The 15,298-nt window shown below is 36.2% G+C and overlaps 1 protein-coding gene across 7 annotated transcripts in view; it reads right to left on the reverse strand.

Moving 5' to 3' along the window:
* Positions 1-15,298, reverse strand: part of AGPS (alkylglycerone phosphate synthase) — a 134,168-nt gene that overhangs the window by 16,068 nt on the left and 102,802 nt on the right. For 6 of the 7 annotated variants that reach the window (XR_009739801.1, XR_009739797.1, XR_009739807.1 and 3 more), the window contains 2 exons: positions 12,455-12,554; positions 8,864-8,921 (listed from right to left, as the gene is read on the reverse strand). Coding sequence is in view for 4 of the 7 variants with exons in the window: in XM_061434399.1 (XP_061290383.1) it covers positions 8,864-8,921; positions 12,455-12,554 (158 nt within the window). In the remaining 3 variants the exon portion in view is untranslated. Of the gene's footprint in view, positions 1-8,863; positions 8,922-12,454; positions 12,555-14,359; positions 15,138-15,298 lie in introns of those variants that run through there. The other variant, XM_061434403.1, reaches the window with a different exon arrangement.

Genomic DNA, 15,298 nt, shown 5'->3' on the forward strand with positions numbered 1-15,298 from the left:
CGACCCCACGGACTGTAGCCCGCCAGGTTCCTCTGTCCATTGGAATTCTCCAGGCAAGAATACTAGAGTGGGTTGCCATACCCTCCTCCAGGGGATCTTCCCAACCCAGGGATTGAACCCAGGTCTCCTGCACTGCAGGCAGATTCTTTACCTTCTGAACCACCAAGGAAGCCCACTTAAAAGAGTCTTGGTCATAAAACTGCTAAGGAGAAAGAGTTCCTTTAGAGGTCCAAAGAGAAATGGTTATTATCCAAGCTACCTATTCTTTCCTCATGGCTGAGAAAATACACCTGAAGCTGGAAGCTACTACAGGTATATATATAGCACTAGGTAAGAGGTGACAAACACGATGCTGTCCCTGCCCTCTGCCTGGGACTGCGCCTCTGTAGCCTGCATGGGGAGGAAGATGTGAGGGTCAATACATTCTTACAATAGATTTTGTCAGCTCTCAAATCTGTCTGTACTGTGACATGGTTGAAATAGTTAAGTAGTTAAATGTTCAACTACATCATGAAATTAAATTGGCTTTTACAGTCTGGTCTTAGAATCTCACTATTTACAACACTGCTTCAGTGGAAAAATATTATATTCCACTTTTAAGTTTTGTGAGAAAAAGCAAATCACAAAAAAGAAAGAGCAAAACAAACTTCTGCAATCTTATGGTAATCTGATAAAGATTTGATACTGGAAAGGGTATACTCATCTGATAGCTATCAAAAGCCCAAAATCACAACCAGCATATTGACACTGATATAGTCGAGATCCAGAACATTTACATACCCACAAGGAGCCCTGTGTTGCCTATTTATAGTCACCCCTGTCCTACAGCAACTCATGGAAACCACTAATGTGTTCTCTATTTCTCTAATTCCACTATTTCAAAAATGTTATAGAAACACTATCACACAGTATGCAATTTTGGGGGACTGGCTTTGTTTCAGTCAGGGTAATCTCCTGGAGATTCATCCAAGCTGCTGCGTGTGTTTATGGTTTGTTTTCTCCTACTGCTGAGTCGTACTCCATGGTACACATATACCATAGTTTGATTAGCCATTTAATCGTGAAGGACATCTGAGCTGATTCGAGTTCGGGACTACCATGAGTAAATCTGCTGTAAATGTACATGTACAGGTTTATGCATGAACTTAAGTTTTCAATTCTGTGGTATAAGCATCCAAGAGCATAACTGTTGGGTTGAATGGTAGTTACAAGTTTGATTTTTATAAGAAACTGCAAACTGTTTTTATGTAATGATGTTACTACCCTACATTCCAAACAGTAATGCATGATTTATCTAGTTTCTTTACATCCTTGCCAGCATTTGACACTGCCACTATTTTCTAATTTTAGCTTTCTGATCAGTGTATAGTGGTTTCTCTTGTGGTTTTAATTTGCATTTCCATAATAGTTATTGTTTCCCTTGTGGCTCAATGGTAAAGAATCCGTCTGCCAGCGCAGGAGATGGGTTTGGTCCTTGGGTCAGGATGATTCCCTGAAGAAGGAAATGGCAACCCATTCTAGTATTCTTGCCTGGAAAATTCCACAGACAGGAGGAGCCTGTCAGGCTCTATTCCATGGGGTTGCAAAGAGTTGGACATGATTTAGCAACTAAACAACAACAATGGTTACTGATGTTGAACATCTCTTCATGTAATTAGTCATCTGTGCATCCTCTTCAGGGAAATGATTCTTCATGTCTTCTGCCCATTTTCTAATTGAATTGTTTGCATTTTACTATTGAGTTTTAAGAGTTCTTTATATTTTATAGACATAGATCTTTTGCTGGAAATGTGGTTTGCACATATGAAAAGCCTAACTTTTCATCCACTTAACAGAGTCCTTCACAGAGCAAACATTTTTAATTTTGACAATATCCAATTTATCAAATTTTCCTTTAATGGACTGTACTTTTTGTGAACAGTCTAAGAACTCTTTGCCAAACTTTAGATCTTGAATATTTTCTCTTGCTTTTTGTTTTTTCTAGAAGTTTTGTTATTTTATGTTTTACATTTAAATCTATTATCTATGTTGAATCAATTTTAGTATAAAGTGTGAGGTTCAGGTCAAGGTTTTTTTTTTAACCTATGAATTTCCATCCAATTGTTCCAGCACTATTTGTTGAAAAAGCTATATACTTCCTTCACTGGTTGCTATATCTTTGTCAAAACTGGTTGGACACATTCATGTGGGTCTATTTCTCAGTTCTCTACTTTGTTGTATGGATCAGTACTCCTCCAATACCACAGTCTTGATGACTATAAGTCTTGAAATCTGATAAATTGATTCCTATGACCTTGCTGTTCTTTTTTCATCTACTTATTTCCTTTACCTTAACATATAAATTTTAGAATAATCTCTTTCATATCTACTAAAAATATTTGCAAATTTTTGATAGGAACTGTATTAAATGGGTAGATCACTCTAGGGAGAACTGACATGTTGACTCCATGTCCAGTGTTGTACCAGTCCATGAACATATCTCCCCATTTATTTAGGTCTTTCATTTTTTCATCAGCATTCTGAAATTTTCAGAACATAGATCCAGTATATATATTGTTAGATTTATGCATAAGCATATACATATTTTATTAGATTTAAATGCCTTCTTTGGAGCAAATGTAAATGATACTACATTCTAAATCGCAGTTTCTATATGCCTGTTGTTAATATACAAAAATGGAACTGATCTTGGTGGGGGCTCTTATATTCTGCAATCTTGCTGATTTTGTTTTTGTATATTTTTTTTTTTTTTTGCATTTTCTACAAAGACAATCATGTCATCTATAAATAGTGATATTCACCTTGACAATCTGCATGTCTTTTATTTCACAGTATAGGTTTTTAACAAAACTGATCTTTTGCTCATTACTTTGAGTAGTCTCTTTACTTTTAAAGTTTGTGACACTACTGGATTATGTCAAGACCACAAAAACTGCTATGAGCAGCTACCCCATAATTATTCTCTGAATAATAGGAAATAAGTTTGGTTAGGTAAAGACTCAATATTTAAACTAAGACTGGTTACATTTAATCAAGATTTTTTTTTGTTTCCTGACAAGGACTTAGGTATAATTTTAGCAAATGAACAACTTAAAAACTTAAGTCATAAATTGAAATTAAATATATGGCTGACATAAACACTGTTGTTTAAACTGACCAGCTCGTCAGTTACAAAAACAAGCGCTATGAAGATTAAGTTAAGCAGGCTTTGTATTTCCTATAGCCTCCAGTTCCAGACTACATCTGTTTTCTTTGATACACAAAACCAGAGTTAAAATAGCTCCATTTATCACAGCATGATTGTAGGCAGACAAACCAGCCTGTCTGTTTCCCGATAGGGAAAGCGACTGTTATTAATCACAATTACAGGCCAAACTCTCTAAGAGAAATTGCATCAATATTCTCCCAACCCCCAGCCCTTCTATTCTTGAACTCAAAAATGTTACTGAGAATGTCATGACACTGCCTGAAGGTCAGTAACTAAAGATGGTACTATGAGGCTGCCTTGAGTTTTAAGTTCAGGATACATATTAAGGAAAACCTTTCCTACACATATAAAAAGCGATCTTTCAATAACTCTATTATTAACTTTAGAAGGATAATTAAACCCACTCTATTTAAAATTTATATGGAAAGATTTCTGCTTGAAATGAAACTAGGAAACTATACTGAATAGCATGGGATATTTGAAATGTACAAATGAGATGATTAACTTTAAGCACAGAAGCATTTATGAAAATAGACATTTTTATAGCAAATTTTGCAGCCAATAGTGTGAAGAAAATTTATTGCTTTCATACAGATGGTAACAGAACCTCCTATAGAGTAAGACTAACCACAGGTTATAGATGAAAACATTAAAATAACTGTTCAATCTTACTCCTTGATAAGGGTCTTTTTCAAACTGTAACCCTTTTTTCAATGGTTACAGTAGAGGTTTAAGTACACAAACCAGAGTTTCACTTGGTGCTGTCTACTTCTTTCATGTTTTTAAAAGGTTTATTGTTTTTTAAGCACCTACTATATATGCAAGACACGTTGATGTTTACATACATTATGACACTTAAGTCTTATAATAATCTGAGGTAGGTACTATTCCCATTTTGCAGATGAGAAAACTGCAGTTCAGAGAATTTATTCTCTAAGGTGATACAGCTAGCTAAGTACAGAGCCAAAAGTCAAATACAGATTTGATTCTGAAGTCTATGTTCTTTCTCCTCTGTCTGTAAGCCTTTCAAACTTATATTTGCTTTAAGACAAAGTTTAAATGGAATCTTACATACATAATCCATCTAAGAAAGGAAACTAAAATGGCTGGTTGGGCAGTTATAGAGAAATGCATATTATTTTACCCTACTTTTCCACTAAATAACTGACTCTGCTAATATACATTCTCAGAAATAATGTTACAGAATAAACTAAGCCTTTCTGTGATTAAGCATGACTCTATATCCAAATAAGGCCTGCTTATTAAGCATTTGAAGCTAAATCAGCAAGGAGATTAATGCCATTCATGTTAATGAAAAATTCAGATGTTTGAGAATCTGCAAAACTGCCCAAAATTCTGTGAGCACTTAGACACTTAACTAGTCACATAACATATTCATTGATTACCTACTTCTATGTAGAATAGTCAGTCACTTTTCTAGGGGCTCGGGAACAGTGACAGACAAGATACAGTCAGTAACCCCATTGAACTTACTCAAATGGTTTATGGAAATAGTTTACGGAAATGCATAAACTACAAGAGAATAGGGAAGATGCCTCTAAGAAAGTGACATTTTTATCAGAGATCTAAATGATGGGGAAAGTGAACCATGCAAATATCTGGGGGAGGGGGCACAAGAGAAAGACCATCAGAAAGAGATGGAACAAATAGCAAAGGACTTTGAAGAGGAAGGGGTTGAGAGGTCTGAGAAACAGCAAGAAAGCCATAGGGGAAAAGGAAGAGAAGAAGAGACAGAGATAAACACACAATGTATACCCTTGAAGAACCCGATACGGACACTGGGTTTTATTTTGAATATGAGAAGAAAACAATGAGTTTAAAAAAGATTACCCGGACAGCAAGAGAAATACCGGCAGAGCAATAGGCGTAGAGGCAGACAGACCAGTAAAGAGCCTACTGCAGTTGTCCCAGAAGGAAAAAAATAGTGATTTAATGAGGGTGGTTTTGGTGATGCCTTCTGGTATTGGGAGTTATCAGCATAAGGACAGTGTTTTCAGTCCTGGGACTGAAGTAATCACTGAGGGAGTGAGGGGAACACGGAGGAAGAAACTGGCTCTGGGCTGAACTCTGGAGCACGCCCGTGTTTAAAAAGTATAAAAAAAGGCAAGGTAGCAAAGGGAAAGCATCTTTTTACCTGGACACGTGAAAGATATTCTGTGTTCAGGCTTACTTAGTTTCTTTTTCTAAGCCATAGAGGAATCAAAGTGGTTTAGCATTTGTTTCCACACAGTCATATTTCTGACTGTATGAAAAAAAAAATGAGAAATGTGATAGAAATAAAAGATTCCTTATTTAAATGAAGCAGAACCTCTCAATAAATTAATATGCAATCGAACCTTGCTACATTCAAGTTCAAGATAATACTTTCTATAATTAAACTATTTCATTGACCTTGGAGTCTTCAACAAATAAAGGCTTATACACCTAGAACCTGAAAATGCACATAAATTATACAGGAGCTTTACTGTAACATGATCTGACCTGCATTTGTTTTATTACCTGCTACTGACAATGTTAGAAACGTTAGTCAGGAATTACAAAAACAACCAGAAAGTCAAACTGACTTATGTGCAAGAACTTAGAAAATAATGCAATATTCATGATAAGGAAATTAAAATATTAATTCATTCCTGGTTTAACATCTAAAGCAGGACAAGCAACTAAACTTAGGGTCAAAATTAAACAGAGCTATTATTTTATTTTAAAAGAGAAACAGTGATGTTTAGTATTTCTTCTCATATACTCTTAAAATCAAGTGCTTCTTTTCAAAGGCGTTCAATTTAAATTTTTTTAGCTTTTGACCTATTTTCACTATTTTGGGTTCTTAAGTCAGAGGACAAGGACACTGACATAGGAGGCCCTGAGTTCAAATTCAAATTCTAACAATTATTGCTCATACGTTGGAGTAAGCTACTGTACATTCAGAGCCTTAGTATTTCTTCATCTGAAAGACAAGAACAGTATCTATTCCACAGCATTCTGATCAGGATTAAAAGAGACTGTCAAGCAGAGCACCTAGCAAATGCTTTACAAACGTTAATTCCTTTCCCTATTTCATCTCCCTCCCCTTTGATGTTTTAACATCTACAGCATTTATATGTTTATTAAAGTCACCTTCTAAGTGCTTTTCAAAGAAGAGGGGAACTCTTATCTTGGTTAAAATATGATGATATCATAATCCTACTAGTTTTGATCAGCGGCGTTTTGAAATGCTATTATATTTTACTTTATGGAACTATAAGATCCTTCAAGAGAAAGAGTACCATTCTTTGAAATCCTACTGTCTCGTGGACAAGTAATGTTTATAACGATACAACAATGTTAAAAAGCATTAGGCATATCTGGTATCAAAAATATCCCAGGAGCTATTTATATTTTTTGCTCTGGAATCAAGAATTGAATGATCATGTTCTTCTGGTTAGTTAACGTTTACATCTTTCCAACTATTTTTAAATTAATTTCTATTTGTGTTCATTGACTAAATAACAGATTATCAGTAATAAATTAATAATAAATATAATAAACTAATAATAAACAAATTATTAACCATAGCTTTAGACAAATAATAAAGTCTGTCTCAAATAAATTTATACTAGAATTATTTAACTCTTTACTATTTTAAATTTGTGTGTATTTTCTTTTTCTTTCAAGTACGTTTACATAGGTTCTGTTAAAGCCTACTAAGAAACTCTCAGCGTCTTGTGGGTATCTGAGTAAGTACTGACAGCCGTTCCACCATATTAGGCTTTCAGCATTTCATATAGAGACACCACTGGCTGGACCTGAATATCCTCATAGATCCTAAAGGCATAAAGTGTCATAGGTGAGAGAAAAAAAACATTGGTTTGGCCTCTACAATGTTGCAGCTCATTTGGTCACTTCTAACTTCTGTAGAATTTATCGCATTGTAAAACTTGAGTAAACAGAGACCATCCTCTCACAATTAAGGAAATTAGTTCACCTAACCTGATTATCTAACAATTAAGCCTCTATTTCTTTCTATTCAGTACAAGATTTGGCTATTTTCACCCTCTTGTAGAATTATACCTCTCTCATATTTACTATCACAAACAAGGATCCTACAGTTTCTTATCTTGAAGGAAAAAGTACACTTGTTGGCTGCTGACATCTACCAAAAGGCAAAACTGTTGGCTCTGGAAAGGAAAAAAAAATTTTCTTTAAATAAGTAATTATAGCTAAATTATTTTGCTTCCTCCCTCTATTCAATCAATTTAGAATTAAGAACATACTTCATGATACTATGTAAAATTACTATGTACTTTGCTTACATAGTAATAATAGAGTGGCATCCTAAAATAAAATACAAAAAAAAATTTAAGTACTGTATATAGTTTCCTGAACATTTTAAAGAAAGGTACAAAAAAATCTAAGCACCTTTATGAAATTCCTCATGTTTACATTTCCAAAATTAGGTTTAGACCTTTAGTCAAAAGCTTTTAATTCCATTTAAGAGGTTTCTAATATGCAGTTTCTTCCCTTCTTCATTTTCATCGTTCTAACATGAAATCTCCATTAGAATCTCCATCAAAAGGTAATAAATAGGAAGAGAAGGGCAAGAACAATTCATTCACTTTAATGCTTATCAGTCAGCTACGTTAGAAATTTATTTGTGAAGAGTAAGAAAAAGTAGGGGGAATATAATAGAGTAAATCGATACAGTGATGCTGGGAACTATTTTTCTACTTCATTCATCCACATTAGCAATCTTCTTCAGGCCTGGCTGAATACAGATTCTCCAGAGCTCACTATGTTTTCTACCAAAATTCTTTCACTCTTCTTACACACATGTAAGGAGAGCTGGCTGGGGCCAATACTATTCTGGTGCTGGGAGGAATGAAACAGGAGTCCCTACTTAGGATCCTACTTTCCAGTAGAAGGAGATAGCTAACTATAATGTTAGACAATGCTAAGCGCTATGATGGAAAATCAAACAGGAAAAGAGGGATACGGAGAATCCAGAGTAGGAGTTGGATTTTTCAAATCAGTGGTCATTTATCTTCATGCACTTCCCTAAGAAAACTACACATATCTATTTTTCTAGGCACTAATTTATATATTAAAAACACTGCTAGTAACATAGACAGACATATCATAATTTTTATTGGTGATATGATCAACTCTCCAGTAACTTAATATTATAATGATCAAAAAGGAATACTATAACAGAATTAAAATATTGAAAAAAGATTTTTTTCATATCCTGTCTTGATTAATCTGCTGAATTTTGAGTGGCAGAACAGCTCTTCAGTAATATGATACAACTGACGTTCAGCTACATTCCAATACTGGCTGAAAAACAGTTATGCAGGTTTCTTCCCCCTTAAGAACTTTGGCTATAATGGTCAAATACCTTCCAGGCTGGCTGGGCTATCCTGGGTAACATGAAGTTCCTAAGAACTCAGAAGAATGACCAGGTCCTGTTATACAGACAGGCTTGTCAAATCAAGCTTCAGCTGGTTACTACCACAACACAGGTGACCTCAGTGACAGACACAAAAACTTCCAAGATGAGATCTCTAGTGTTAGCAAATTCCTCATAGTCCCAGCATTTTATCAAACCAAATATTTTAAACAGTAAGAATATTAGAAATTCTACCCCTCAAAAAAGAATACCTCCATGGTGATGTGATAGGCTCCCTCCATTAGCGAGGATTTCTTCTCTAGCAGCTGCCTGTATTTGGAAACAAAACAACAAATAGATCACTTTGAAGTGAAAGAGTAAGACTCAACTCTCAAAGGAAGCACAAACGTTCTGGGTTAAATAGTAAACGGGAAGTCTAATTTTCTTTTCTATTCAGTTCACTCAGTCGTGTCTGACTCTTTGCGACCCCATGAATCACAGCACGCCAGGCCTCCCTGTCCGTCACCAACTCCCGGAATTCACTCAGACTCATGTGCATCGAGTCGGTGATGCCATTCAGCCATCTCATCCTGTGTCGTCCCCTTCTCCTCCTGCCCTCAATCCCTCCCAGCATCAGGGTCTTTTCCAATGAGTCAACTCTTCGCATGAGGTGGCCAAAGTATTGGAGTTACAGCTTTAGCATCAGTCCTTCCAAAGAACACCCAGGACTGATCTCCTTTAGAATGGACTGGTTGCATTTCCTTGCAGTCCAAGGGACCCTCAAGAGTCTTTCTACTAGAGTAACTGTATTTTAAAAAGCAACTAAAATATGCAACCTAGCTTTGTAAGTTTTTTCTAGTGAATAGTCACAAATTCTACAATTGTTACTTTAAGACTCTAGAAAAGAAAAAGAGGCAAAATGATGAATTCAGCAGCACTAAATGATTAAAAACAATTTTAAAAAGTTTTGTAAGGAGTCAGGTCCTACTCTGAAGTAAACATCTCACGATACCAACAAACATTTATTGACTGCTTATGGTATGTCCAGAAAAGTAAAAAGCAATTTACCTGCAATAATTCATTTATTTTCACTAAAGCCATATGGAATAATTACTTTTATTCCTATTTCACAGATAAAGAAAACAAAGCTTAGGTGGTTAAATTATTCACCTATATCATACAGTGTACACAGACTCAAGATTACTTACAAAACTATCAGGGATTAATGATAAAAACTCTGATGGAGAACATCTGTTAGGTCAAGATGTGCTCAGTGGCTCAGCTGTCTCCGACTCTTTGAGACCCCATGGACTGTAGCTCATCAGGCTCCTCTTTCCATGGGATTCTCCAGGCAAAAACACTGGAGGGGGCTGCCATGTCCTCCTCCAGGGAATCTTCCCAACCTAGGGATTGAACCCATACCTCCTGTGTCTCCTACATTGGCAGGCGGATTCTTTACCACTAGCACCACCTGGGAAGTCCTTGCTTTGGGACAAATAACTTGCCAGGCTTCTGGATATATAAATGTGTGGGGGGGGGAGGGGGGGGGCGGGGGCGGCAGCATGTGGACCCTTGTTTTATCCTCCTAACATGTTAGGCTCTAACTAGTCTCCTTATAAAGCAGGAAGGTTAGAAAGATAAAAACTTAAAGCAAAATACAGAATGGCTGAAGTACAGGGTGAAAAAAGGGTTACAGTAACTGGAACTACACTCAATTACTCATGAATGTGTAGCAGATATGAGGTAAAATCCCTACAGTGCCTCGTACCTCTCAGAATTACCTGGATGTATATAAACCATCAGAGTTAGGCCACAGTAGAGGAAGCCTTCCCTTCAGGACTGACATCTCATTGAGAAGCAACATATAAGAACCCTCATCACTTAGGATTTAGGGTTTTTCAAATGAATCATACCTATGTTTGCCCTACTCTAAGAGACTATATCTTCTAACAAATTATTTTAAGTAAAGCAATAATTACTTGAAACCGGGAGCACTTAGAGAATGACTGGCTTGGGAAAGAAAGAATACTTTCACTTCTATAGTATTAATAGTATTGGGAAGGGGACTCTGAGTAGCCAGAGGGCAATACGAAGACACTAAAAGGCTCAAGGCTATGGTTTTTCCTGTGGTCATGTATGGATGCGAGAGTTGGACTGTGAAGAAGGCTGAGCACCGAAGAATTGATGCTTTTGAACTGTGGTGTTGGAGAAGACTCTTGAGAGTCCCTTGGACTGCAAGGAGATCCAACCAGTCCATTCTGAAGGAGATCAGCCCTGGGATTTCTTTGGAAGGAATGATGCTGAAGTTGAAACTCCAGTCCTTTGCCCACCTCATGCGAAGAGCTGACTCACTGGAAAAGACTCTGATGCTGGGAGGGATTGGGGGCAGGAGGAGAAGGGGACGCCAGAGGATGAGATGGCTGGATGGCATCACTGACTCGATGGACTTGAGTCTGAGTGAACTCCGGGAGTTGGTGATGGACAGGGAGGCCTGGCGTGCTGTGATTCATGGGGTCGCAAAGAGTTGGACACGACTGAGCGACTGAACTGAACTGAACTGAACTGAAAAGGCTAAAGGGATAGGAGAGGATTCGAACTTTTGAGGATGATGGATATGCTCATTATTTTGATTGGGGTGATTTCATAGGTGCATACCTATGTCAAAACCCATGAAACTGCACACTTCATAGGCTGTTTTGGAGAAGGCAATGGCAATCCACTCCAGCACTCTTGCCTGGAAAATCCCATGGATGGAAGAGCCTGATAGGCTACAGTCCATGGGGTCGCAAAGAGTCATACATGACTGAGCAACTTCACTTTAGGCTGTTTACTATATTTCAATTACACCTCAGAAAAGCTGTTTTTTGTTTCGGTTTTTAAAAAAGGAGGCCTCAGAGAGAGCCAACCAAACCCTGTCTGTGGTTTGGGTCTAACAGTGTGCCACTGAAAATCATCTTGTGGTGCTACCTTTGGCAGGCAGGATACAGAGTTGACATGAGGACGCCTGAGGTGTTAACAAGCCCAGTCTCCCCCGACTTCCTCCACACTCTAGTCTGTTTCTTCCACTCTAGGCATTCTTGTCATGAGAAACCTTGATTATCAAAGAGAAGGCTTGACAACAATCAGAAGCTTGAGGCTATTTAAGAAATGTAATAGAAACTGCTAGCAAATGAACCTTAAAGCCCGACGTATAACTTTAATTTTTTAATTAAAATCAGTTAAAATATAAACTGAAATTATAGCAACATCGACTAAGTTTTAGAGCTGCTGACCTCTAAAACTGTGCAGTTTTAGAGCAGTCACCATCTAGAGCTGGGTGGGCTGCCAGAGCGATATCAACGATCCCTATAGTCTTTATCGGACTTCCCTGGTAGCTCAGACAATAAAGCTTTGCCTACAATGTGGGAAATCTGGGTTCAATCCCTGGATTGGGAAGATCTGCTGGAGAAGGAAATGGCAACCCGTTCCAGTATTCTTGCCTGGAAAATCCCATAGACAGAGGAGCCTGGTAGGCTGCAGTCCATGGAGTCGAAAAGAGTCGGACACAACTGAGAGACTTCACTTTCACTTTCATAGTCTTATTTAATTTAATCAGGTATTATATAAGTAATAATGAAAGAATCACAGGCCACAGAATGTTAATTTTAGAATACTGATTACAGTATGTGTAGGGAATATACATTTTAGACTTCTAATTCAGCATTCAATCCAGTGCAAAATTTACATTTTTCATTTCTATGGGCTATCACCAAGGTAAACCACAAGTTATTAAACAGAGTCAAACTAAAATCCTTAAGTTGACAGTAAAGTTTATTTAAATTAATAAAAGAATATAAGAGCTATATTCATGTACACAAAATTACCTCAGTTTGTTCAAACACAGTCAGTGGATCACTGATTCCCCTGTAGTTAAAGGCAAAGTAGAAATAGATACATGCACCTGCATCGTAAGTCTGTGTCACCCTAAAAAACAAACAGACAAAAACCCCCCACAAGGCTTTAAGTGAAACCAGATTCAGTATCTAGAAACTTAGAGGCAGTATCTCTGAATGATTTGCTTAATCCATAATCTCATTCTCTACCTACCCTCCTACTCCACAGGAAGGAAAACAGATAAACAGATTTGCTAGATAAAGGATACCAATGAACTATTTGTACTATTTTCATAACTTTTTTTGGTAAGTCTGTACTGTTATCCCAAAAAGTTTTAAAATTTTAAGATGATATAAATATTTCTCCAATTGGCCTGAAATAAACAAAAATGCCACTTCCTCAGAAAGGAATTTTTTTTTTTTTTTTACAAAGTATATTGCAGTTAAAGACAGCTCCAAAACAGACCTCATGGAACTTGGTGATCCCTTAAAAGCCTTCTGAACTTCCTCAAAGTTAAGAGAAATAAATATGAGAACTTAAAACTAGAAAACAAGAAAAATGTTCAAATACCAAAAATGATTGGGTAAAATACAGCATCTTCGCCAAGTTCACATTAATAAATTAGTAATGACTTTGAAAACAAATTGAATGACACAAAGCCTTAAGACAGTGTCTCTCCACTGATGTATAGAACAGTCTTATGGACTCTGTGGGAGAGGGAGAGGGTGGGAAGATGTGGGAGAATGGCAATGAAACATGTAAAATATCATGTAGGAAACGAGTTGCCAGTCCAGGTTCGATGCATGATGCTGGATGCTTGGGGCTGGTGCACTGGGACGGCCCAGAGGGATGGTATGGGGAGGGAGGAGGGAGGAGGGTTCGGGATGGGGAACACATGTATACCTGTGGCGGATTCATTTTGATATTTGGCAAAACTAATACAATTATGTAAAGTTTAAAAATAAAATAAAATTGGAAGAAAAAAAAAAAAAAGACAGTGTCTCTGAAGGGTTTATACTCTAGGTCCCATATTTGAGGATGCTGTATGTGTGTTTGCAAAAGATATCAAGAATGTTAGATTAATAAATCATATACATGATATATATTTGGGCTTTAAAAATGCAATTAGGTGAAGCATTTAAAAGGGAGCTAAGGTAATCATAGTCAGATCTCTGAAAGCAATTTACAGAGGTTCCCACAAAGAATTTAATTCAACAGAAGGAGCAAATATAGAGGAAATACTCTTTTTTACTACACAATACAAACAGAATCTAATCTAAAAATTTAATGGCCTTTTAGGCCAAATGTTAGGTGCCTGAAAACAGAAGAAATGTACTGTTTAACAATGCTACTGTCAATTTGCCAGCTGTGTTTTTCTTCTAGTGTTAATTCACACCCATAAAAAAGATCCCTTGAATGTTCACATTTTAAGTACCAGATTTACAAAGTTTAAGACAAACTGGAGAACTACGTTAACTACAAGGGCACTACCACTACAGATGACCACGTTTAAAGAATATAGAATGAAATGAGTTTACAGCAATTAGAAAATATGTATCACTCACATGAGAATCATCAATATCAATAAACAGAAAATATAATTAATATTAGTAGAACACTGCCACCTTCCCACAAACCCAAGATCTATAGTACACAATTCAGTTTTCAATAGAGAGGCAGGCTTCTAAAATTACAGTAAAGCTTGATTGATCAGAATCTCAAACAAAGTAGAAATGACAACATTTTTTGAAAACCCTTAATTTGGGACCATTTCAGAAAATGACTTAGAACTAAAACCTATTAACAGCTCAGTTCTATCACTTAAGACACTTAAATACTAATGTCGTCCAAAATCATCTGAACAAGAGATAGTGTTGCTGCCAAAGTTGTTATATTATTCTTTAATTTCTTAAAAAAAAAAAAAAAAGTGCGCTATATACTTTTCAAAGTACTGTACTTATGTTAGACTCACTGGCTAGTAATTTCTTCCTACAAAATTTGTTCAGAAAATTTAGGATTAGAATTCCAATACACAAAATAATTTTTAAAAGACAGAAATGAAGTAAAATCAGTAAATGCATGCTACAGCTGAATTCTTTTCCTTAGAATCTTTGATTTCAATGAAATCTACTATTTAAATTAATTTCATAATAGCTTTTTATTTAAAAAGTTCATCTCACACATTCAAGCATTTACACTCAACACAAAATAATCTCCTTAGCCATTGTTAATCAGCCCAAATCAAACTCAACTAAAATTAAACTCTACTTAAATGTTAGTTTAATCAAGTATGTGCTATTAAAACTATATTTAAAACTCCTATTTAGTAAAACACTCAATTAACTTAGACTTTGCACATTCTAAACTTTGGTTTTATAAGATAATCATAGAAGCTAAAGCATTTGGCTTTTATCAGAAAATCCTTAAAAAAAAAGCCACATAATAAATGACATATGATCAATTCAGAATACATATATAACAATTCTATCCACCTGCAGTACAATACATAATGAAGATCCTTAGGCCTTATGAGTACCATTTAAAGAACCTAGATGTAAGTGTTGTTATAGAAGGTGTCCTAAAGACAGAATATTTTACTTCCCAGTCACTTTCAGTAAGTAGTAGTTCATCGCAATGGTAGTCTCATAATGGAAGGGGAGATGTCAAGAGATGCTGAACAGGGAAGAAGGGCAGAAGAAGGAAGAAAGGGTATCTGTTAAGCTGAGGCTTGACATAACAGAAGAATAAAAAATTCTCAACCTGACAAGAATACACCCTGTTATTTTAAATGCTTTAAGTTTTACTATTAATAAATGACTTTTGGATTAGTGGGC

The sequence above is a fragment of the Bos javanicus genome, chromosome 2 (assembly GCF_032452875.1).
Source record: "Bos javanicus breed banteng chromosome 2, ARS-OSU_banteng_1.0, whole genome shotgun sequence".
In the NCBI taxonomy this organism is placed as follows: Eukaryota; Metazoa; Chordata; class Mammalia; order Artiodactyla; family Bovidae; genus Bos; species Bos javanicus.